This window comes from Ailuropoda melanoleuca, chromosome 12 (genome assembly GCF_002007445.2).
Source record: "Ailuropoda melanoleuca isolate Jingjing chromosome 12, ASM200744v2, whole genome shotgun sequence".
NCBI lineage: Eukaryota > Metazoa > Chordata > Mammalia > Carnivora > Ursidae > Ailuropoda > Ailuropoda melanoleuca.
Genome location: NC_048229.1, coordinates 4,252,346 through 4,277,571, shown reverse-complemented (window position 1 = coordinate 4,277,571; position 25,226 = coordinate 4,252,346). Strand labels below are relative to the sequence as shown.

Sequence of the window (25,226 nt, the reverse complement as noted above, 5' to 3'; positions counted from 1 at the left end):
GGATTTCCCCCCCCCCCCCCCCCCCCGGCTGCCACCACCACCTCGCGGGACGGGGGAGCAGAACGGGGTCTCCGACCCTTTGTACAAACTGTGATGTGTTCAATTAAAATCTGGGGGCCCTCCTCCGTGCTTGACGTGACTACTGGATAGCCTTGTGTCGCTCCTCGCAGTGTCCTCCCCATACTGCTTCCTGCTGTTCACACAGCTAACTGCACGCGTCCTGCATCTGGCAGCAGTGGTGTGGACATGTCTCTTGAAACCCCAGGGGAAGGGAGGGGGAAATGGGGGGCTGCTGCTTTTCCTGCACCACCTTACCAGCCATCTTGTGCCCCTGCATCCCCCAATCTTTCCAGATTGTCCCCCTCCCCAGGTGGCCCCTTGCAGCTCCATGTGCCACGGTGGGGCAGTGGCTGGGACCTGCAGGGTGCAGGCAGAGAGAGGACTGTGATGTGTGTACGAAGGGGAAGCACAGAGTGCTCTGCGAGAGCGTGAAGAGTGGAACGCTTACAGAGGGACAGAGAGGCGGACATCTGTGGTAACAGTTCGTGGGTGCTCCACATGTTGGCCCGTTCAGTCCTCGCCACGGCGCTGAGAGGTCTCCTCAGACTGCTGGAAGCATGGTGGCAGGGGCATTCTTGGGTCAGTGACTGCTCAGGCGAAGGCAGGAAAGAGCTCTGGGAGGACATTCGCCACAGGGAAAACTTGCAATGGATCAGTATTGCCATATATCACCCTTCTGTCCCCAAACTTCCCCCAGAATCTCTCACTGGAGACGTGCGTGAAAGAGAGGGCTGGAGAGTGTAGGTCAGCAGGTCGGCACCCTGCCAAGCCCACGCAGCGGCGTATGGGAGATAAGCCTGGAAGGTAGCTTGGGGTCACGCCGCACGGACCCTGCATACCGGGTGTGCTGCTTCTCCTCTGTTGGCCCCACTTCCCATTCTTCCTTGCACTCTTCTCTGCTGTGCACTTTGGGGGGTGGTTCATGCCAATGGGTTGCTTCTCCTGGGCTCCCTTGCTGCTGGCTTCTGGCTGGGCTCAGCCCATGCTGGGGCCTGGCAGGAGACCAGAAGGCCAGCAGAGGGGGGTCAGGGTACATCCTCCTTCCTGCCTGGTTCTGGCGATGGCTGCTTCCCACCAGGGCTCCAGCTCTCCCGGGGCCGCAGGAACGCTATTTCCCCGCTAACCCTTCAAACTCGGGTGGTCACAGCTTTTCGCTGTTGCTCATCTCTGAGTTCCCCAACAACCCTTCTTAGTTCTCTCTTTTTTTTTTTTTTTAAAGATTTTATTTATTGGACAGAGATAGAGACAGCCAGCGAGAGAGGGAACACAAGCAGGGGGAGTGGGAGAGGAAGAAGCAGGCTCATAGCAGAGGAGCCTGATGTGGGGCTCGATCCCGGAACGCCAGGATCACGCCCTGAGCCGAAGGCAGACGCTTAACCGCTGTGCCACCCAGGCGCCCCCTTTCTTAGTTCTCTTGACCCGGCTTATGCCTCTGCAAATCAAATGTTCCCTGCATCGGTCCTGTCGCACTGGACCAATATGAATGGAGTCCTGCTTCCTGGGGGGGCCGCTGGTGATCTGCTGGGCTGTGGGGCTTACGCTGTGCTGTGTGAGAAGCAGCAGAAACGTCTGGGTTTGCTCATCTCTTCTGGGAACAAGTCCCCTGTGAGGACACTGGGCAGAATGGAGAGACCATCCCCTCCTGTGTCACGTGTGTGCTGATGTCACTACATTTTGAAAAAGGCTGGGGTTAGAAGGATGCCGAGCCTTCTTTTGGTGGCTGTTCATGGCTACGTCTTGGACTTTCCATGTAAGGTCCTTTAAGAAATGTAATACTTCGCTGCACTGGCTAAAGAGACTTCTCGGAACATTTAAAGAGAAAGAGGGCTGAGAGGCTGCCAGAGGCGGTGCGTTCGCTTTGATCCATTTGTATTGTAGCAGCACGGTGTCGTGCCCTCCCGAAACCGACTGCAGGCTCTCCGCTTGTTTGCACAGTGCTGGGATGCTAGCCACTTAGGTCTGAATTTTGAAACAGAAGAAAAAAATGGGAGAATGGTCTCCCTGGAATTTTCAAGGCAGGCTTGTAGCATGGCGTTGGGAGATGGGTCATGGTAAAGTGGTTGTCATTTAGGCATTTTAGGGAGGATTCACACCGACTTGGGTCTTTTCTTCTGGAAACATTAGGCTGCCCACGGAAGAGAGTACGAGGCGTTAAGAAGAGAGGCGTTTCTGGCAGTCGATACTGATTTATGGCTCTACTGGTCTCTCCCCATCTATCAACTGAAATATGCTTAAATGCCAGTGGGAGTCACCACAGTTGAAATGATGAGGCAAGTAAACTCATGACTAGTGGATCATAAAACACAGCGTCTCTGCTTCATGATAGACTTTAATGCTGTCGTATTACATCAGTGTGTTAGCTGCAAGCAGAACGGAGCTTAAATCAGCTTCGCCAGATATCCGAGGGAATGCTGTGGCTCCAGCACTGGGCCGTCCAGGGGCTAATTGGGGTCGCTGTCCAGGTCCAGGACCACCCCACGTACCGTCTCCCCTGCCCCATCAGCCCCTTGCCGTCCTCTTTTGTCTCCTTCCTCAGACAGGTGCTCTTTACGTGCGGAGAGCTTAATTCTGCTCACTCAGAATCCCTTCCGTAGGAAGCACAAGTGTCCAGTGCCCTCCACCCCTCTTTCTTTCTGTGCCCGCGAAGACCCTTCTCCGTGTAGGAGTGCAGACTCTTTAGGGTGTGAACAGTATAATTGATTAGATCTCTGCTTTTTTCATAAAAGACATACTCTAGTCATGACCTTGGAGCCAGATCTCTACCACTTTCTCAGTGTGACCCTGTGATCACATTTCTGAAGTCATCTCATTGTGTGTCATTTGGCAGTGACAGAGCCTGCACCGGGGGGGTAGGGGAGGGAAGGGGGAGTGACAAATTCCCCTGGCCCTGTGCTGTGCACAGGCCAGCTCCCCAGAGGGGCACTGCGAGAAAGCGCCCAGGCTCGGGGCCTCGGCTTGCAGGCTGTGGAACTGACACACCTCTTATCACGCTGCTCGTCTCAGCAGTCTGGACGTTTTTCTTTTAATTTATGCTAATAAGGAACTGGGTGGGGTTAGGTCTTATAGCCAGGAGTGGGGGGAGTCCACATCGCAGCCAGTCTCTGGAGAGCTCTGCCCCTCGCTGGGACGTTGAGGTTTTGTGGAAAGGGCTGCGTCACTGACGCCTGTCTCTCTGGGATGGAGGCTGGCCCTGGAATCGTCTGCAGGTGGCTCAGCCACCCTCTGCCCCCTGTTCATCACTCCTGCCGTGACTTTGCGCGTGTGCGTGTGCTCATATGTCTGTGCAAGGGTGCAGGTGTGCATGTGAGTGTGTACGTAAGCACACATGTGTAGGACATGCTTCTTACCACCTCAGAGCCTCTGTCCCTGCTGTTCCCCTTGTCTGGAACACTGATCCTTGTCCTCCACTGAAATCCCAGCTCTCAGATAGCTCTGCTCAGAGATGGCTCCTTTCATGGTTCTATCTGACGGCCCCTGTCCCTGCCACTTTATTGCATTTCGTCCTCATCTCTGCATGTATCTGCATCAGTCAGGACGGGCTAGTTGATGCCGTTAAGACACACACCCCTCCATCTCGGTGGTTTAAAACAACAGAGGTTCCTTTCTCATTCAGACCATTTTCCCACTGAAGTTCGGCTGGGGGAATCTGACCGTCGTCTCTCAAGTGACCCAAACAGCGTCTCACCTTGGAAGCTGCTGCTGGTGGTGGCAGTGGGCAGTAGAGACTTGTGCTGTTGCGTGGAAGGGACACACCAAATGTGCTGGTCACAATTAGTCTCTTGGCTCCACCCAATGTCCCGTGAGCTGGGAATGCAGTCCTCTCCTGTGTCCAGAAAACGGGGAGCTGGAAATATTTAGGGAAGTTCATTAATGACAGTTACTCTCATTATTTAATACTTGCCTCATTTGTTTTCTTACAAGCTTGTTGTTGCCCAGCGCTCACCCCACATCGACCTGTCTCCACTAGGATATAAACTTCAGGAGAGCAGGAGCCTCACCCGCCTTGTCCGTCACTGACCCCAGTGCCGAGAACAGAGCTGCGCCCAGTATGGGCTCGGATACGTTTAACTGAACGTTTGAATGAATGAGTTATGGTCCAGAACTTAGAGACCCAGACAGAGAGTGTAAGTCTGTGAAAGTCTGGCAGAATTAGGGACTGGTTATATATAGACAACGGCTTCTTTTTATGTCTTCCCAGGCGTGCTGACCTTGATGTTCTGGGACAGTCCCAACTTTGAATGTTTGGTTCCCACGAGAAGCTCACACATTTCCAATTACATGCTCTCATTCTGTGTTCAGAAAGCGTGGTCCCAACTCCTAGCATCTCTCACGAGGGTGAATCAGCCAGACTGCATCAGAGGAAGCAGACAAATTATTCCCTTAAGACTGAACGGAGTTTTCAAAGAAACTGGCTTTGCAGGCACTGGCTTCGAAGGTTCAGAGCTGCAGTAGGGATTTATTTCTCTTTGCTTGGATATCAGGCCCGAGCCCCCACCTGTGCTCAGTCTCCCAGGATGCTCACGCCCCCCCCCACCAGGGGTGCTGGGTGCGCAGGGGGAATTCTCATGGTGCCAAAGTTCAGCCACCTGAACGGCCACCATACAGCCACAGAGCCCCTCATTAGTGCAGCATGGTTCAGCCACCAAAACAGATGTCACCTTTCCTTCTATTGTTTTAGGCCAATTAACGGTCGCTTTCCTCCGAGGGTCTGACCTGGTGCTGACTCACTTCGGATATCATCATTATCTGGAATCATTTTCATTCCTTGAGGACATGCACAGTGGACCCGTTTGTGAAGCTGAGGTCGATGTGGGGTGAGCGCTGGGCAGGTTCAGTGTGCTGGTACGTGTGAACCCCGTGTTCCCCTCCCAGCACCTGGACAGGGAGGTGTCTCCCTGTCCTGAACCATCTCGTGTGTGCATCCTGTAACCAGGTGGACGAACCGCCTTGTGGGCAAACAGAGCCAGCTCTTGACCGCTGTCCCTTTTATTTCATGCCGATTATGGTACATACTCGCTCCTCCGGACCGAACTAGTCTCTCCTCATCAAAGTATGGCAGGACGGGTGTAGTCTAGTTCCACATAAAGAATTTCAGGGGTGTTCGAATAGGTATAATCAGCAAAAGGAGAAGTCAGAGAAGTTACATCCACATAATCCTTCCTAATTGTGGTTGACTGAAGATTGAGACCTAATTACTATAGAGCAATTGGTCTATAAGAAAGATTTTGAAGCTGTTGTAATTAATACAATGGGCCAAGTAGGGGATGGGATGGAATCATTGGATTTTAATTAATTGGTGACAGGAGAATTCCTGTTTCCTGAAGGAGAGCTCCTCATTTAGGGAGATTTACACACTTTTGGATTACAGGAGCCTGCAAATCACTTCCATTGAATTTCTGCCCGGCTGACATTTATTGAAAAGCCGCCAGGTAAATTGAAGTTTACAAGAAGTCTAATCTGATTTTTGACCCAAGTGGTGTTCAGAATGTCAATGTATTTGTGGACTTCTCTTAACTCTACTCAATTTCAAGGTTAATGAGGTTAGAGACTCTGTTTGGGTTTTTTTTTTTTTAATACCCCAGGGTGTCTGTCTGTCTATCTCCCTTGTCTGTAATTTTTTTGTTTCCTCTTGTGGTGTTGAAATAATTCCTCGTGATTTGGAGGTGCCATGAACTTTGGGAACGTCCGAATCAAGGGTAAATATTTTACTTTGTTAGAGAAAGCTGATAATCATTATCATTTGTGATACTCCTTGGAAAAATGGTCCTCGTAGTCCTTACTTGTTATTGAGCCCATCGTAACAGTGCCTGCCTTCCAAACATTAGCACTGGATGCAAGATGGCTATGTTCTAGAGGTCTGCTCTACAACACCGTGCCTGGAGTGAGCAGTACTGTATTGTGCATTTGAAATTGGCTGAAGGTGTATCTCGTGTTAAATGTTCTAACCACAATGAAGAAAATTAACGTTGACGATTCCCAGTGCAGTGATGGCTGAGGAGTTGCTGTCACGTTATACTCTCACAGTGGACAACTACGAACTGGAGATGACGCAGAAACAGCTGGCTAAAGGGTGTAGAGGGTGACCTGAGGAAGCAGACGCTTGGAAACAGGGAAGAGCATTGTGGGAATTTCCCATTTATGACTTCGAGACTGAGGGAAGTCCCCATGCAGGGAAGCTGACTCTCAGTCAGCCCAGCCTGGCCCCGTGCTGTTATGGAGGACAGTGAAGATTCCGTAGGGGAGTATCCACGTTGGGAGAGAATGGAAAAATGGGTGGATAGACCCAGCCAAGGACAGACAGGAGTGGCCTCACACACAGGGATCAAAACGTACATACCCGTGCGCTCATACATGTGCACTCTGAGGGCGCTATAGAAGTATGGTGTTGACGCACGAGCTGCAAGGTTCACAGCTCATTCATTCATTCGTGACATCCTTATGGGGGCCTCCTATAGGCCAGGTACTTTTCTAGGTCTTGGAGGTATTGCAGGGAACATAAAGAAAAATCCCTGCCCCCCCTGAGTTTACAATCTAGGAGACAGAAACAGCCAATAGACAAGGCTAGTAAATAAAATACAGTAAGTTTGTGCTGTTAAGTGCTATACAGAAAAAGCAGGGGAGGGTGACAGGGATCACCAGTGTGGGGGATGGGTTTTTCCACGGGGTCACCAAAGAGGTCCTTGCTCGGAAGCTAACATTTGAGGAAGGTCCTGAAGGTGAGGGGTACGCGGGTACAGATGCCATGGGGAGGCGTGGCCCAGGGCGAAGGGAGAGCCGCTGCAGCCGTGTGCCTGGTGCTGGCGGAGCAGCAGGGGCCGGCGCGGCTCGAGCAGTGAGCAAGGGGACAGCAGAGGTGTCAGGGAGATAGCAGGCACTGGGGCAAGGGTTCTGGGCCCGTGTAGGGCCTATGGATCTTGGGAGGGACCTGCACTTTTATGGGAATGAGACGAGGATTCCTGGAGGATGTTGACCAGGAGAGTGAAAATAGCTGACTTCTGATTTAACAGGAGAGCTCTGGCTGCTGTGTCGGGCAGTACGGTGGTGGGGACCAGTGTGGGAGGAGTGGACGGGGGTGAGGGTGCGGTGAAGGGATTAAAGATGTATGTTTCCTGGGTGGAACTGATGGGCTTTCCGGACAGACTGGATGTGAGCTACTGAGGAAAGAGGAGTTCAGGATGAATGAGGTGTCAGCCTGAGCCACTGGAAGGGGGGATGGGGGAGAGCACATGGTGGGGGTGGTCGTGGTGAGGGCAGGAGTTCGGCATCAAGTCTGAGATGTCTGTTGGACACCCGACTGGAGCTGTCCAGTAGGCAGTTGGATGAAAGAGTCTCGAATTTGGGAGAAAAGTCCAAGTGGTAGGTAAAACTTCATGATTCTTACGCCTTAAAACCCCACCCCTTTGTCTGTGAGCAGTGAATTCCCCTTGCACTTACAGATGTCTGCGGCCTTTAAATACTGCCCTTGGTGGTTGTGAGCATCCCTCTGATTGAGTGCTGCAGGCGACCCAGCTCCGGCTTGATCTTTGCTGGGTCGGCCACGAGCGCAGCCCTGGTCAGCCAATTGTCACAGTCCCTGAAACGGAGGGCCCAGCGTAATCCTTTGTGCAGAATGCTGCTTCCGTATCTCAGCAGCGGAAACACCAGGACCAGGAATATATTGGCGCCGATGGTGGCTGCCGGCTGGGCCCTGGTGACCAGGGTGGCCTGCGGGGTGCCCGACTTAGAGATGCTCTTCACGGCCACCTGGAAGAACCCAGCTGACCACCACGTACAGGGCACGACCACAGGACCCTGGCCTCATTAACAGCTGCTCTCGCTTGGAGGAGCCAACCCGCCCGTTAGGCAGGAGAAGAATCCCCATTTAATGAGGCCCTTCCCAGTACAGGTGCAGAGTAATCCTGGGCCACATGGCAGGAGGAAGGTTTCCGCTCAGAAGCAGACTCTTTGAAAAGTAACTAGAATTTTCCGAGTGTGAATTTTCTGTGTGCGTAACTGGGCCTGGCACAGAGCTGGGGACGTTGTCATGTCTCAGTAATGTAGAGGCACAGGGATGTGACTGTTACCCTTAGCGTCTCGTGCATGGGCTCTGGGGGCAGACCGTGGTCAGTGCTGGGGGCTCCCCTCCCCGCCCCGCAGGGTGACCTGCTTCAGATGGGTTTTCCCTGTGCCAGCGCCAGGAATGTGGCTCACAGCTCACTGCATCCCTTCTGGACTCGCAGGCAGATTGCCCTTGCCGGCTGGCCCCCGTGGCCGGATGGTGGCCGGTTCTGTCCGCACTTCCTGGCGGGGCTTCCACTGTCAGGGAGGAGAAGTGCCAGAGCTCTCGCTTCCCTTTGGGTCAGAGAGCGGTGCTCTAGAAGCAGAGCAGAGCGTTCGGTGTGCACCGTGTGTGGGGGAGCGAGGCGGAGCCTCACACGTGTTCATGCTCGCGGCGCACAGACATCTCCGGGGGCCACTAAGAAAATGAACAATAACTCTGGTCAGCAGAGGGGACAGGGGCTGGGGTCTGGAGGGCAGCAGTGGAAGGAGGACGTTTCACTGTTGCCTTCTTTGTATTTTTAGAATTTGGAATCCCAGGAATGTATTATTTATACAAAATTAATAGGTTTATTAATAATATTATTAAACACTATTTATTAAAAATTAAAATTATGGGGGGCACCTGGGTGGCTCAGTCAGTTAAGCATCTGACTCTTTTTTTTTTTTTAAAGATTTTATTTATTTATTCGACAGAGATAGAGACAGCCAGCGAGAAAGGGAACACAAGCAGGGGGAGTGGGAGAGGAAGAGGCAGGCTCATAGCAGAGGAGCCTGATGTGGGGCTCGATCCCATAACGCCGGGATCACGCCCTGAGCCGAAGGCAGAAGCTTAACCACTGTGCCACCCAGGCACCCCAAGCATCTGACTCTTGATTTGGCTCAGGTTATGATCTCGGTTGTGGGTTTGAGCCCCGCATTGGGCTCCACGCTGGGCTTGGAGCCTACTTAAAAAAAAATAGTAATAATAAATTAGCATTATGATTCCCAACTCCATTTTTAGGTGCGGCCGAGAATGTCTTAGGAACACAGAGGAGAGCTAACAAGACCCCACGCCTGGCCCCGTGCACAGGCCAGAGCCCCCGGTGCTCTCTCTCACGCCAGTCAGCGTGGCTTTGCCTCTCCTTTTTACGCGGACCTAACAGCTGTGGATTCCAGAAGTCATTTTCTATAACAAGAGTTTCCCTCAAGGTTGGCCATAGGTAGGAACAGAGGGGCCGACTCGGGAAAGTTGTATCTGAGAAGTCGGTGAGAGAGATGGTTTCTGGGCTGGCATTTCCTGGAAGGGTTTGGGGAATGTTGTCAGAAAAATAGAAGCAGAGGCAAGAAAAAAATGAATTGTGGCAATTGTCTTAGCTGTCTCCGGGCCTGTCATGGTGACGCTGATAAAATCAAATAAGCTGGAAGTGAGGGTGAGTGTTGGTTTGGCGGCTGAGAAAGTGGGGGTGCCTGAGTGTTCGCTCGTTCCCAGGATTTATTGCTTCCAGCTCTGGGAAAATGCTGGTAAGCAAAACTCCAGTCACTCTTACCAGCCTGCGAGGGACTGAAAAATATTTAAAAAGAAAAAGAAAGCAGATTATATAGTTTCCTTTACCTGGGGTTGGGAAGCGGGGCCACGGGTTGGCCGCCCTCTCGCAAGCTGATTGAGGAGGCAGACGGAGAGTGTCCGGCTGGCTGCCAGCCGGAACACGGATTTGAGAGTCAAACAAAAGAGGAAAACAAACGAGACAGGGTTGAGGCTGGTAGCTTTCTATTTTTAAATAAATGCTTATTTTTAAATAAAATGTTCCTTGATTAGACAAATGTACAGAAAACACTATAACACACCTTCATTGTTTCACCCCCAGCTTTTTTTCTTACTACCTGGCTTTATTTTCTTCACATTTTAAAAGAAGTAACTAGTACATATCTAATCAGAGCCTTTCCCTGCCTCTTGCTGGTTTCATTCTCTCTCTTCTCTGAAGTGGACATTATCATACCGTGCATGGTTTGTTGTTTTTTTTTTTTTTAATATGAGCTATATAGAGAATGGTCGCCCATGTGCTTACCATTTTTATACAAAGTATTATGTCATACAATCCTTTTGCGACATGATTTTTCCTCTCATTCTTTTTTAATTTAAGAAAATTAAATTATAATTAACATACTATAAAATGCATCCTTTTGAAGTGTACAATCCAGCGGTTTTTTTAGTAGATTCATAAAATTGTGGAATCCTCTCCACTACCTAATTTCAGAACATTTTCTTCACCCCCAAAAGAAATTCTTTACCCACTGGCAGTCAATGCCCATTGGAGAGTTGGACTGTTTTCACTTTTTGGCTCTTCTGGAAAATGCTACAATGAACATTTGTGTACAGCTTGTTTCTGGACACTGTGAATTTCTTCTGTGCCAAATTGGGAATTTTCTAGTAGGATTTCACATTGCTAGGAAGCGCTTGTCACCCACTTGAGGTCAGAGGTCAGCACCGAGTCCAGAGCCATGGCTAGGGGCTGGGTGTCAGGATAATACCACGCAGGAAGGCGGGGTGGGGGGAGACACGTTCCAAGGAGGAGGAGGAATCATGTGAGTGGTAAACACAGTTCCTGAGGTGTTTTCTAGAAGGTCAAAACCAAAATGTGTTTTTTCAGAGATCACAAATGTCTATAGGGACCTGAGGGACACAATAAATGAATAAAGTAGCCTATTGGAGAGTTTCAGCCCCGCTGGTGGGGACAGCATTCTGTAGCTGCGGCTGATTGTTGCCATATGAGGATGTGGGGTAGTATTGCCTGGTCTCCCCATTTTCCCAAAGAAGCCAGAAATCCCATTTCTTTGGGGGAGCTTGTGTGTGGATTCTCTGCCTTTAAAAATATTGACAGCTGGTTCAAATTTTGTAAAAACATGGTAGTGGGGGCAGTTCATGTAGTATGGCTCTGGCCACGTGCAGCCCAGCGGAGAAGCTGTAACCTCTGGGCTTTCTATTTAGCTTTTCCTAGTCAACTGGAAATGCAATAAAGGAACCTCAACTCTTGGACTATTCCCATTTGACATAGTCTCATTTTTTCCAAGTTCTATATAAAAATTTGACGATGAGAAGTCAGGAAATCAAACCAATGAGGAGAGAGTGTTTTGAGTCTGAAGGATTGTAAGTCCCTGCTCGAGACTCCTGACTGTTAAATATTTTTAGACCTTTGACTGCCAACCGCTGCCCGACACGTCAACCTGAAACGTTCTTCCCGCAGCCAGCTCAGGCCGTGCTGCCTTTGACAAAACAGGAATGAGGGGGTAGTGCCTGGATTTTATGGAGTCGCGGAAGGAGATGATTTATTCATGCCAGATTCGGAGAGCTGGCCATTAGATCATGATGAGAAGAGCTGTGTGACAGGCAGGGAGAGGGACTACAGAGCCTCTGCCCCTTTGAGGGGACTGATGAGCAGTGATTGCTTCTTTCCTCTCTGGGAGGACTGGTGTGGGGGGCAGTCAGGGAGTGGGATGCATGTCCGGAGGGGAAAGGGTATAATGAATGACCCCAACCAGTGGGGCTGTGGTAGTTGCCTGTCTTATTAGCCTGTTGTTCAAAGATCAGCCTGAGGCCAGCCTCCTCCAGGAAGCCTTCCCTGACTTGCCAATCGGTCTTCTCCCAGCATCCGGTCTCGAGGTTCTCTGAGCACATGTCTGAGATCCCGTTCCAACTGTTGTTGTATATTCATTGACATTGAATGAGCACCAGTTATGTCCCAGGCAGGGTTCTAAGTGCTGGGGATGCAATAATGAGCAAAGCATGCAAAGATCCCACATTCATAGGAGTGTGTGGTGTGCGTGTGCGAGAGAGAGAGAGAGAGGGAATCAATATAACCAATGAGTTAGTCAACCAATCACTTAGTAGGTGAAAAGGTAAAAACTGTAGAAAACATGGAGCTGGGGGCTCCTGGGTGGCACAGTGGTTTAAGCGTCTGCCTTCGGCTCAGGGCGTGATCCCGGTGTTATGGGATCGAGCCCCACATCAGGCTCCTCCGCTATGAGCCTGCTTCTTCCTCTCCCACTTCCCCTGCTTGTGTTCCCTCTCTCGCTGGCTGTCTCTCTCTCTGTCAAATAAATAAATAAAATCTTTAAAAAAAAAAAAAAGAAAACATGGAGCTGGCTAACGGGGTCGAACTGTAGGCACGGGGGGGGGGATGGAACTTGAGATAGTGTGGTCAGAAGAGGCTTTACTGAGCAGGTGGTATTTGAACAAAGACTGAATAGATGTTCTTTTGCATTTAGCACCTTGTGTTCATGCTGAGTGGTTTGGGATACACTTTTCCCGTGATTTTTTTTTAAGCTTAAAATAGATTTACTCATCTATTCAACAAACATTTGCTGAAGAGTTCTTTGGCTTCTATTCACCCTTTGGGTCTCAGCTCAAATGTCAGTTCCTTACAGGGGCAGGCCCTGAACACCTTCCATTGTCTCCTGTTGTAATCTATATTCTGGTTTAAAATAAAAATGGACTATTTTAAAATTGTATTTAAAATTTTTTAATTGAAAAAATTTATTTAGCTTTTTGAAAAGAAATTTAATTCTATTTTATTTTTAGGATAGCATCTTTTATGGCCAAGACTTACCTTATTTATTTACCTGATTAGTAAGACAGGGATCTTATCTGTTTTGTCTACCAATGAATTCTCAGTGCCTAACACATAATATGTGCTTAACAAATGTCACTGCGTAAATCAATGTGGCAGGGACCACAGTGACTGTAGTGTTATAATAGGGGTTGGCCTTTGAAGAATTAGGTTCATACCACCCAGCAGTCATGCTCCTCGGTATATTGCCCAAAGGAGCTGAAAGCTTATGCCCACCAAGGTGTCCTTCAGCAGGTGAGTGGTTAAATAAACCATGGTCCATCCAGGCAACGGAATGTTACTCGGCACTAAAAGGGAATGAGCTGTCAAGTCAAGCCACGAAAATATGTGGAAGAACCTCAAATACATATGACTAAGATGAAGAGGCCCGTCTGAAGAGGCTGCGTACCACACCCCAGGATTCCAAAGATGGGACATTCTGGAAAAGGCAAAATTATGGAGACAGTAAAAGATCAGTGGTTTCCAGAGACTGGGCAGAGGAAGGATGAATATGCAGAGCACAGAGGATTTTTTGGATGGCAAGAATATTCTATGTAACATCATATTGGTGAATCCATGTCATCACGCGTTTGTCCAAACCCACAGAATGTCCACCACCAAGAGTGAACTGTAATGTCAGTCGTGGATTTTGGGTGGTGATGCTGTGTCGTTGTAGGTTCATTGATTGTGACAAATGTACCATCTGGTGGGGAGGTTGATAGTGGGGGAAGCTTGTGGGGAGGGCAGGGGTTTTATGGGAAATCTCTGTGCCCTCCCCTCAATTTTGCTGTGAACTTAAAACTGCCGTGAAAAACAAAGTCTTAAAAGCAAAGAAGAGAATTACATTGTGGTAGTGGAGACAGGCATACATTCTCAGAGCAAAAAGTATAAATATACTTGCCAACCAGGCACAAGAATATGACTCAAAATTCAGCTGACTGACAGCTCCTTGTCTCCCAGAAGGCAAATGACACCCCCCTGGATTTCTACAGGGTGTCCTACTGGACCTTTTAGGAGTGTTCAGTGAATTAAACAAATATGCACTGAATTCCTACAATTTTCTGGGTCCTGTGTCAGCTGCTATGGACACATCCTTGTCCCCATGGAGTGAATAGTCTAGAGGGAAAGTCAGGGTTCAGCCGTCTTGTATTCACTGTGAGGAACCAGCAAATCCTATTCTGGGACATTTGTTTAATGTGATCGTGGCTCAGTATGTACCTTGCTTTTTGGTCATTTAGAAACATAATGCCAGAGAATGGCTCTTAAGATAGAGACCCTGACAGAAGTCAATCTCTCTCACTCCATTTCTAGAAAAGCTCATGTTGGGAAGGCTTCAGCATCTCAGCCTGGCAGCTCAGAACCATCCAGAAGTTTGTGGGGGTTGCACGGTAATAGTCGATGTAAATGGCACAACTTGCTGGAGAAGAGTTCAAGGTTTTGAACCCTCTCTCTCCCCCCACTTCTCTTATTTCTCCCTCCCTTCCTCCTCCCCTCTCCCTGTCTTCTCCCCTCCCTTCCCCAAACAGCCTTATTGTCATCATGGGTTATATGCTGCGAACTGACTGGTTGTGGCTCTTGGGGACAAGCTGCTGGGTTGGATCCCCTATACCCCTCCCTGCCCCCATCTCTCCTTTTCCTTCTTGCTGGCGTGTTTGAACTGCGGCCACACTGTGCATTCAAAAGCTGCCTCAGCCCCACCTCAGGGGTCCCAGGGTCCCAGGGAAGAGGCTTAGCTTTACCAAAAGCAGAGGCTTCCATGGGAAACAGGGCTTTGGGAATCCAGTCCTTCTGGGATGATGCTGTCTGCTTAGCCTCGAGGGGAGAAGCAGCCAAGCAGTGTTTCCTACCTGACCCCTCTGAGCGCACACGTGCACGCGCGTGCACACATCACACACACACACACACGCACACACACTTCTCCACCCCAGGGGAAAATATCTAATGAATATCTCACGGCCGGAATACTGATCTAGATTCCTCAAAGGCAGTTGGTAATTATTAAATTGAGGGGATCACAAAGCACTTTTCTAAATTTGAAAGGCTTATCAAGGATAGATCAGGAACAGGTAAAGTTAATAATTATAAACCCATTTCCATAGAAATGGACTTATTAGCAAGCATGCCAGCTGCTGGAAAGTTAAGACCCCCTTCCTCCGGTTTGAGGGAAATGATTTAAAATAAAAACCTGTGCATAAAATTGACTCTGAGTTGATTGTTGTTCCATTTATAGCTGGACTTGGGCAGATTCCTGTAGCTGGTCCAGCTCATGGGCTGGACAGTCAGAGAGGAGCAGGAAGGGCCCAGGAAGGGAGAAGGGGGCTGGCCCTCCCCCACAGACCCTTCCCCCTTGGCCCAAAGACCAGCTGCTTCTGTACCACCGAGACCAGAGTGCAGATTTAGCAGGATTAAATTGCCGAGAGCAGAGAAAGTTATGTTCCTTGTCTTCTCTTGCTGGGGGTCTCACTTTCTCGGCATTTGCCTTGCTGAGGTCTACCGACCGCTAAGATCCCAGGAGGTATTAAGAAGCAGCCCCCAAGTCACGGTTCCAAGCACAGTGCGGCCCAAAGAGGAATCGAAGATCTGCTCTGATAGGACCGAGTGTCTCTTGTAGGAGGAGACTCAACAGACGGAGAAGTGAGGACTTGCTGTGACCAGAGAGGAGACTTCAGGCTGGGAGAGGAATGAGGGTGGCTAGAGTGAGGGCCTCAGCCCCTAAGACCCTGAAATCCCTTCGGCAACTCAGAATCAGCCCTAAGCCTCCCCTTGCTCTGCCTTCTCACTAAAGATGCCCAGGTAAACCGGGGTCCCCTGGTGGGGGTTCCCCCTTGTGCCCCGTCCGTCTTCTCAGGAAGCAAGGGATTTTCATGCATGTTGCACACACTGTCTTCCTGGTGCAGAACACCGTGACAAATAGATACTTGAGGACTCAGAGCTCCCATGTCCCACACCCAGCTTAAGTTCAGCTGGGACACCCGGCTGTGTCATTATAGTAAATTTATATTTCAATTCGAATAGCCGTTTCTGGCTAGTGGCCACAGCATTGGACAGAAGAACATCAGAGAGCTTCTTAAAACCCTGGCTGCACGGGAAAGGGTTGGACGCGACCAGTTCTGTTTGGAGTCTGGTGTGGTTCTGAATTGGGTGGAATTCCATAGTGGGCAGGTCAGTTCTGTCAATACCATTCCTATGTCTGAACCTTGCCTCTGGTACCACTTGGATGCCTCTAACCATCCAGTTGTGGTTTTTGCCCTCTTCTCAAGTCCGCAAGTGGGAGGGGGAGCTGTCTGTGGTAGGAGATTTCGGGGGGCCAAGCAGCAAGCCCAGGTTCATTTTCAAAACCCTTTCTGCAGACCCTGCCCACACCCTGAAAGACAGGCCAGAGGCTTCCAAGCCCATTTTGGTCCAGGCAGGCCCATTTGCAGTAAAGGAATAGGTTGGTTGGTGTGACTCGGGCCTCGGGGAACCATGAATTGGTCGCTCTGCTGTCAAGTTCCTTGGCTGGGGACAAAGCTAGCATCAGGGTGATGGAAAAGGCTACAGAACAGGAGTCATTCACGAATCCTACGCTGGATGGCTTCTGTTTTAACTCTCTGTTCAGCGACTTCTGCTATTGGTACCATAGTCAGTCTACAATTTACAACATCCCTGTCAATGACAAGATGCTCCCTGTGTACAAAAATATTGAGAATGACGTTGGTCTTTCTCACATTTATGTGTCCCATCCACCTTCTTCCCCTCCTCCAAACACATGTGTGGTGCTGCCACTCATAAATGAAGTGAGGGCCTCAGCACTCAGCAGGTGGATTCTTCCATCTCATCCCATTTCAGGGTCATGAAATGAGGAATCACTGTAGCTTCCTATGTGTCTCTCACAGTTATGTAGTGAACCAGGGAACTATGGAGCCCTTCCAATGCTTGGTCTCATGGTGCTCCCACCAGCCCGTGAGGTCACCATGGTTCTCCTCATACCCTAAAGCTCGAGTTTGAACCACTGGTCCATAGACACACAGCTAAGTAAATGTGGAGGTAGCCAGAGTCCAGGCTGTGCCTCAGGAATGGCGTGATGGTAGTGGCAGACAAGAGGCTTGGGGCCGCTTGCTGTGTGCTGTGCTGGATGGTGGTGTGTGCACACATGGGGTGGGGAGAGCTGTCTGACCTGCTCGTTCAAGGGAGAACAGTCCGCTTCCCACTGAGCCCTGCAGAGGGACTGCCCACCTGTTTGGAGTTGCGGGTCACTGGTGGACAGCCTGTGAATTAGGCTCTGTCGACACTGCCATGGGCTCTGTTGAAGTTAGTAATCACTCTTTGGATTGGCAAGGAGGAACGTGGCAATTTATCACCTTCTCAATGTTCTACTGAGTTGCAGGTTTTAAATCGCACTTCGACGTGTGTTTGTCTTCCAGGGTAAATGGCTCCTTCTACGAGATCTTGCAAGTGGACTTTGGGGTCGACAACAGCAGTGGCCTGGCCGGGGCACAGCCCATCACCTGGCAGGTGGAGTACCCCGTGGAGGACTCCGTGAGCGAGCTGGCCGTGTCCGAGATCTTCGTCAGCCAGACGTCCTTTGTGGGCATCGTCCCTCTTGCAATGGTGAGAAATTTGAGCTTCAGAAGAGGGTCACCAAGAGGTTTTCTTGGAGTGCTTTTAATGTTCAAAGAAACCTGAAGTGTTTTATAATTTATTATCTTTTATGCACTTGATGAGAAGGTTTAAGCAAGGGAAATACACTCAGGTTACATTTTATTTACCTGCTCTCCATAATGTCTTTTTGGAAACTATTTGGGGTCTTCCGTAAATCTCTTCTCCTTTGTGATATTGGTGAACGTTTCCTGGGGGCTCCTGTTCCTTGTGGTCTCCATCTCGGCGCACATCGGGACCAAGTGCTGTGCTGAGTGGGATGCACCAGGGATCTGTGTGGGGGCAGTGTTCTGCACGCTGAGTGAGCAGCCCTGGGCGCTCGGCCTCACGGGGCAGTTCCCAGGTAGCATGGGGACAGGCAAGCTGAAAATGCGATGGATTGAAGCAGCCTTGTTGGGAACTGACCAGTGGAGCCTGCATAAGGTCCCAGAGTCCATAAAACCACTTCCGTTTCTGTTCCTGGCCTGGAGGTTGCCAGATTTTTCCTCTGAGCTTGGTTGAAGCTCCATTCACGACCAGGCTCAGGGGCCATGTCTGAGAACAGGGTCATGCATGAGGTTCCAGAATGTAGAAAGAACAGTGCTGGTGAGCCACGGGGGTTATCAGTCCCTGGGAGCGCCACAGTCCCAATACCCTTTTCACACTGGAGATGTTCAGTGGGACAGGAAATATTCTGCATTGCTTTGGCCTTCCTGTCTGGGACCAAAGTGTGGGGGTCAGCACCCAGATATTCTTGGGCAATCTGTGGGTGCTTCTATCATCCATAGTCAAGTTGGGTACCAGAGTTAAGATCCTTGCAGGTGAAGCCCTGCACCTGACAATTAAGTCTGCAGTTCCCGTATCTGTGTTCTTACTCTTGTCTATGCCTGAAACACACTTTCCCTATGTGTCCCCATGCCTGGGTCCTTCTCTTCACCTTGACTGTTAAGAGATGCACCCTCCCCGGCCACATTGGCCAGAACTAGCTCTCTGTTCCCCTCACCCATCACTCTGTGCACACCGCCACCCTGTCTCATCTTCTTCACAGATGTCATGGGTGTTGGAGGTGCAGGGTTTATCATCTGTTTCCTTCCTACAAGGTGAGATCGTGAGGGTAGGATTCTGGTCAGTTGTGTTCACATCTGTGATCCCAGCACCTAAAACAGTGCCTGAGATAGTTACTATATGCTGTGAATGAATGTCAGCGAATGAATGAACCCCTTGCTTTCATCCAAGCTGCTGGGCTCACCTAGTTCGTGAAAGTTATCCTCATGGAGCTTACCCCCATCAGCAGCAATCTGCATTTTGGCTTTTGTAGCCACATGAGCAGGAAATGGCCTTCTTAAGGGGCGGAGATGGATGGATGTGGATTTTAAGGCAGGATGAGACTGTTCTGATTTTCCAGATCAACCTTGATCTGGCCGAGGTTGGGTTACATCTTTACTCTGAGTCCTTACGATGGTACTGTATGCTTAATGTGCACTGGGAGTTCTCCAAGGGAGAGCGTTGTGCCCTCCTCTGATGGGCAGATGCCAGTTCTGGGAGGAGCTGGAGAGGAAGCTGGAACCAGGACGGGGCTATAGACCCGTGGTTGGCCAAGCACAACAGCCCACAGACCAAATACAGCCTGCTGCCCATGTTTGTGGAAAAGCTTTACCAGACACCGCGTGGCCATTGGTTATGCATTGTTTATGGCTGCTTTAACGCCGTCATGGCGCACTCAGCACTTGCAATGGCCTAGCCTTGGCCAAACTTTAGTTTTAGCATGTCGCCCTAGGTCCCCTTCTGAGGAGAACGCCTGGCAGTGGGGACAGTTATTCTGTTGTTACTGGGCTTCGGGGGATGTGCTGCTTGTCTTGTCTCTTGGGATCACCTTTCCTGATGAGACCTTTGCTACAGACACAAATGCTCTTTGGCTATGGTGACATCCTCTCTCACGATGCTGCCTGAAGACCTAACTCACAGCTCCAGGCTGAGTGTGCTGTCGCTCACAGGGTCAGGGCTCATAGTGGGGACAGGACAGAATCGGGGGACGGGGAGAGGAGGAGCCGGTGAAACCCACACAGGACGGAAGAGCCTGGCTGAGCAGGAAAAGCAGGCGTTTGGAATGTGGTCCTAGATCACGGGTTGGCTTTGACAGTCTCTCTACGGGGGTCGGCGCTTCCCTGTGGGGCCTCCCTGCTCCTGTGTCTTACTGACAGGCCCGGCGTGGAGTCCAGTGGATGCCGGCGGTGTGCTTGCCTGCCCTCGCAGCTGCCATATTGCGCCTGCGTCTGGAGGTTTCGGTGCTGCCCACCCTCAGCCACCCCCATTCCCTCCCCTCGGGTGCCATTGGGCGCCTTGCTGCTCCAGGGAGGGTGGATTTATGTGCGTGGTGCACGCGGCGTGTCTCTGACGATTGCACGCCGCCCGGCGCTCCGCATCTGGCTGATCTTTACTTAGGGACGGTTTCTCGCATTGGGCTTTAATTCCTCTTGGCAGGAAAGCGCCTGGATTTGATGGTTGAGTGGTCTTGTGTATCACCATCTATCTCTTGGGTCATTGTGAAGAGTGGCTCTAAAATGACCCCAGGGGACCAGAGCTGTTTCATAACGTTTGCCTTGGGACCGCAGCTGGTAGTTCCTCTTCTTATAATCAGTTGTTTTAGCTGCTCCCCAGACCCACAGCTGCCAGGGGGAGAATTCTGCCTACCGTGTGTATCAGGGAGTACCTTCTATGTGCTTCTTCCTTTTCCCTCTTCCTGCCCTCCCCCCCTCCACCCTCTCCCTTTCTCCCCCTCCTCCCCTCTTCCTCCCCTTCGCCACTTCCTTTCTTCCTTCTCGGTGACGACTAACTCTGGACAGCTTCTGCATGATGTAAGGGTGCCACATGACTTGTCCATGGAACGTCCACAAATGGCTTGTTGTTGTATCAGGTCGTTCCAGAAGCAGAAACCACTTCAGCAGTTAGAACAGAGTGATGTAAGCCCACGCACACAGCTACACAGGAATTAGAGCAGGCACAACAGCAGAGTCAGGGCCCCTGGACAGAACAAGAGTGCGCCTGGCCCGGGGCTGGAGGCAGGAGGATATATTCCCAGGAACCAGGGCTGGGTCATCTGAGCAGCCAGAACCCAGCAGGGAATGGATCTGAAGGCACACGGGCTCTGGTCGGTGCCGTCGTTGTGCTGGTTTTATTGCACAACACGACTCTGATGTCCCAAGTGTGTCCTGTTCGTCAGACGCCTGTGCGTTCGGAACAGCTACACTGAGTGCTCCACTTGGCTGGTGTCTGGTCTCTTGTCACCTTAAAGGTCAACTCGGAGAGGCCTCTCCTGGCCTCTTATAGTCTTGCTAGCCTGCCTCTTGTAGACCGCACCACTGTCTGTGGTTCATGCATGTCTGTCTTAGTCTGACTCCAATCGTGAGAAAGAATTTGAACAGGGAAAGTTTAATACGAGGAGTCATTAATCATAGCAGAGACTGGAGTAATGAGGGATGGCTTAGTAGGAAGTGAACAGAACTCTGAAGAATGTCCCAATGGCAGCTGTCAGGAACATCTGCTGCCCCAGGGCTGAGCTGGAGTGCCCAAGGAACAGGCCCCACCTGAGATCCAGCCCTTGTGGGAGAGGGTGTGGTCCCAGCTCACTGCACGTGGAGAAGTTGCTGAGGTGGCATGCTGGTGGAACTTGCTGGAATTCTGAGGAACGCTCTTTACAGAGAGGTGTCTCATCGGAGGCATCGGAGGCACCAAGCCATTCAAGGTGGCTGCTGGGTAGAGCTGCTGGGTGCTGGGTGCTGCAGGAGCTGGACATGAGGGGAGCTACTGCGGCTGGAGAAGTCACAGCACGTGCATGGCACCAGAATCCCAAGGCAAGCCCTTTCCCTTGGATACATCTCTCCGGCCCCCCTACTGACAAAGCTCAACACCTTGCCTTTCGGCAAAGGAGAAGCAGTAAGGGCTCAGATCCATTTTCATAGAGCAGGTAATGAGGGGTGAATTTGGAGCTGGGCAGCAGTGGATTGATAAGCAGAAACTGGGTCGCAAGCTACTGGCTGGGAGGGACCATGTCTGCTCTGAGCACCGGGGGCTTTCTCAGCACCTTGCTTGGGGCCGAGTATATGGTATTTGCTCAACAAATGAATGGATGGTTATATTTACCATCAGAACCCAAGTCCACTGGCTGGAGCTCCCAGTAGCTGTGTTAATTTCCTTTTGCCTCAGTAACAAATCACTACAAACTTAATGGCTTAAAGCAACAAGAAGTCATCATCTTACAGCCTGGAGGCCAGAGTCTGAGATGGGTCTCACTGGACTAAAATTAACCTGTCAGCAGAACTGTGTCCTTCCAGAGGCTGGGAGGGAGAATCCGTTTGTTGCCTTTTCCAGCTCTTGGAGGCCACCCGCATCCCTTGGCCCCTGGCGCCATGTCATTCAGACCTCTGCTTCCATCATTGAGTCTCCTCTCTGACCCTCCTGCCTCCCTCGGTCCCTTACAAAGACCCTTGCAATGACATGGGGGCCACTTGGATATTAGCCTGAAAAGTCTCGCCATCCCAAGAGTCTTCACTTTCCCTCTTGCCATGCAAAGTAACATATCCATAGATTCTGGGGATTATGATGTGGACATCCTAGAGGGCCCATTATTTCCCCCCACCTGCCTTGTGCAGGACCCCAATCTCCCCTATCTGGTCTTCCTCAGGCTGTTTACCCAGAACTCTCCATCCTTCTTCCCATGATCTGTTCTTTTGTTGCTGCCCCAGGCTGTTGCCTGAGGAGCTTTTTGGACCTCAGTGTCATCCCCAGCCAACCCACCCCCTCTGGCAGCTCCAGGCTCCTGAGGACACTGCCTTCCTGGAAAGCACTCTGCACTCTGCTCTTCCAGAGGACCCCACAGCAGAGCCCCCATCGGCATGGTGATCACAAGCCTCTTCGTTTTCATAGACAGCCTTTCATCCTGGACGATAGGGTTCACTATGGGGCTGGGGCTAGGGAGGCTCCTGGGGTAGCCCCACATCCTCCTGCTCCAACCCCGGGGGCCAGGAAGAGGAGACCTTCCCATTCTCCATGTAGCCTGAGGGGCTCACCTAACTTCTCTTTGCTTTAGTTTCTCATGTGTGAATTCCCAAGTAGGAGCACTGGTCCTATCTGTTGCACAGAGGTGTCATATGGACTAAGTGAGATACAACAAACACGACGTGCTTACAACACCCAGGCAAATAGAAAGGTCATGTATGTAGTGGAATCCACCCCAGAATCAAGCAGATTCCACTGTGGTGTAGGGTTAAGGACCCTCTCTACCTTGTCAGTTGTGTTATCCTGTTGATTTACTAGGGTGATGTACATACTGGGAAAATTTCAGTCATTTTCACCTTTAGGGTAGTTGGTAGTGAAACGTTTTGGTCAAGAGTACAGTCTATTGGATCAAGCTATTTAGAGCGAAATATGAACTTAAATGTTTACTAGCTTTGTTATTGTGGGCCCATTACTTTACTTATCTAAAACTCAGTTTCCTTGTCTGTAAACTGTAGAAATGACTCAGTGGGGTACTGCAGGGAAGGTGTCAGTGTATTGGCCAGCAAATTTCAGCACTTGGTCAGATTTAGTCTTCATAATTTTTGTCACGGCCGCACATACTCTCTGGCCCCATGCAGGCACATCTGTCAGACTTTGGGTGAAGGCCAACCAGAAGTTCAGTCTCAGGGTGGGTGGTGGGTTCTCCTCCTGGAGGAAAGAAAGAGTTTGATTTGATGAGTCAGAGATAGCCATGGTGCAGAGATGGGGAGATGAAGACCTGGTATTTGGGGACCCAGCTGTGACAGGGTGGAGAGGAGGGAAGACTGTTGGGTGGGCAGTCAGCTCCGGCTGCTGCCCTTGGAATATCTCATTCAGTCTCACTGCACCTTCTGAGGGGGCACTATTGCCCTGGGAGGCAGCCCCAGGCTTATGATGTAGAGCTTTACTACTACAGTTGTGCGACCCTGGCAGCATTGGGTACTGCTGGCACCTTTTGGGTAGTGAAGCAATCTCGACTTCATGTAGGTAAATATGCAGCTTTGGGATAATGTCTGATAGGTCGATGAAGAGACCCCAGGTATGGAAGCTAGGGCAGGGGCTGATGCAATGGTCCAGGCAGGAAGGCTTACAAAAGAATAGGGACAGTGGTGATGCACTCATCCGTTTGTCTTTCCATCCATCCGTCTGTCCACTGCTCCATCCACCTATCCATCTGTTTGTGCATCCATCCATCTGTCCTTCCATCCATCCATTTTTTCGTCCCACTATCCATCTTTCCATCCATCCTTCCATCCATTCATCTGTTTGTCCACTCATCCGTCTATCCATCCACCCATCCATCCGTCCATCTGTTTGTCCATCCATCCATCCATCTGTCCGTCTGTCCGTCCATCTATCCATCTGTCCTTCTATCCATCCATTCATTCATCCAACTATCCATCTTTCCATCCATCCGTCCATCCATCCATCCATCCATCCATCCATCCATCCATCCATCCATCCACCTATTCATCTGTTTGTCCATCCATCCATCTGTCCTTCTATCCATCCATTTATTCATCCAGGTATCCATCTTTCCATCCATCTTCCATCCATTCTTCTGTCTGTCCGGTCATCCATCTGTCCATCCATCCATCCATCCGTTCTTCTGTTTGTCCATCTGTTCATCTATTTGCCCATCCACCCATTTGTTCATCCAAGTATCCATCTTTCTATCCATCCTTCCATCCATTCATCTGTCTGTCCACTCATCCATCTATCCATCCATATTTCATTTATCCATCTTCTTGTCCATCTGTTTGTTCATTTATCCATCTGTCCTTCCTTCCTTCCTTCCTTCCTTCCTTCCTTCCTTCCTTCCTTCCAGCCATCCAGTCAATGACTATACAACCGACATTTATTTAGTACACACTATATGCTGGGTTCATTATTTTTTGGTACATGGAGAGGGGGAAAGTGGAGTTGATGGAAATTTTGAAGTTGGAAACCATTTGTGTCTGATAATTCCATTTCTAGCAGAACAGCACAGATGGTCAAAACCTTCAAAAATCCCATCTTAAAAAGGGCAGTTGAAAAAGAGGAGTGTCATAACCCTGGATAATAATGTTTTGCATCATCTTTAAAATCTAAAACTTGAAAATCGTCTTTTTGCTGTCCCCTCCATGCCTGGGAAATACTAACTCGGTACCTATTTCTTTTCTTCATGAAAGCACAAGTTTTCTGTCTTTTCCCTTCCACTGTGTCCCTTCACTCTCCCTCACTTCTCTTCAGTTTTCTGTCCAATTACTGAGCTTTGAGCTTAGAGATTTATTTCCAGGGGTGGTGTGGGGTGCAGGACTGGAGTCTACTATTCAACTACAGTTCTTAAAACTAAAAAGCTCAGCTCTGCACATGCAGATAAAAACACATTATCTTTCAACAAGGTTGGAATAAAAAAATGAACACATTTGTTGAGTTTCTAGGCAACTGGGTACACGGGCTCAGCATAGAAAAAAACAAGAGATAATCAGATTTGTCTTTAGCTGTATCGGCCTGAGACTTCATAAGAGCTGGGCATGTGTACTTCTTTCCTCCCAACAATACTCGTGTGCCTACTACGTCCTCTAGCAGATGCTGATGAACCAGCCCAGAGCTCTCACGGTGCTCGCACGCCAGCAGAGCGTGTGCCATTACTTCAGGTGCCGAGAACTCATGCTGGTAGCAGAATGGGGAAATTGGGAAGGGGGTGGGCAGTGTCAGAGCGATCAGGAAGACATCTGCTCTGAGACCTAACTGAGGAGGACGAGCCAGCTGTAGACAGCTTGGGGGGGAAGAGCATCCCAGCAGAGGCAGCAGTGCGCGGCTTCACTCAGAACTAGGCTTGGTACGTTTGAGGACCTCAGGGAAGGCCGATGGCTCGAGTGGACAGAGCAAGGGGAGGGGGCGGGGACG

The 25,226-nt window shown here is 50.2% G+C and overlaps 1 protein-coding gene across 1 annotated transcript in view; it reads left to right on the top strand.

Moving 5' to 3' along the window:
* The window catches only part of LOC105234635 (transmembrane protein 132B), a 316,926-nt gene that overhangs the window by 212,122 nt on the left and 79,578 nt on the right, over positions 1 to 25,226 (top strand). The window contains 1 exon segment of the mRNA XM_034637932.1: positions 17,087 to 17,273. Coding sequence (XP_034493823.1) covers positions 17,087 to 17,273 — 187 coding nt within the window.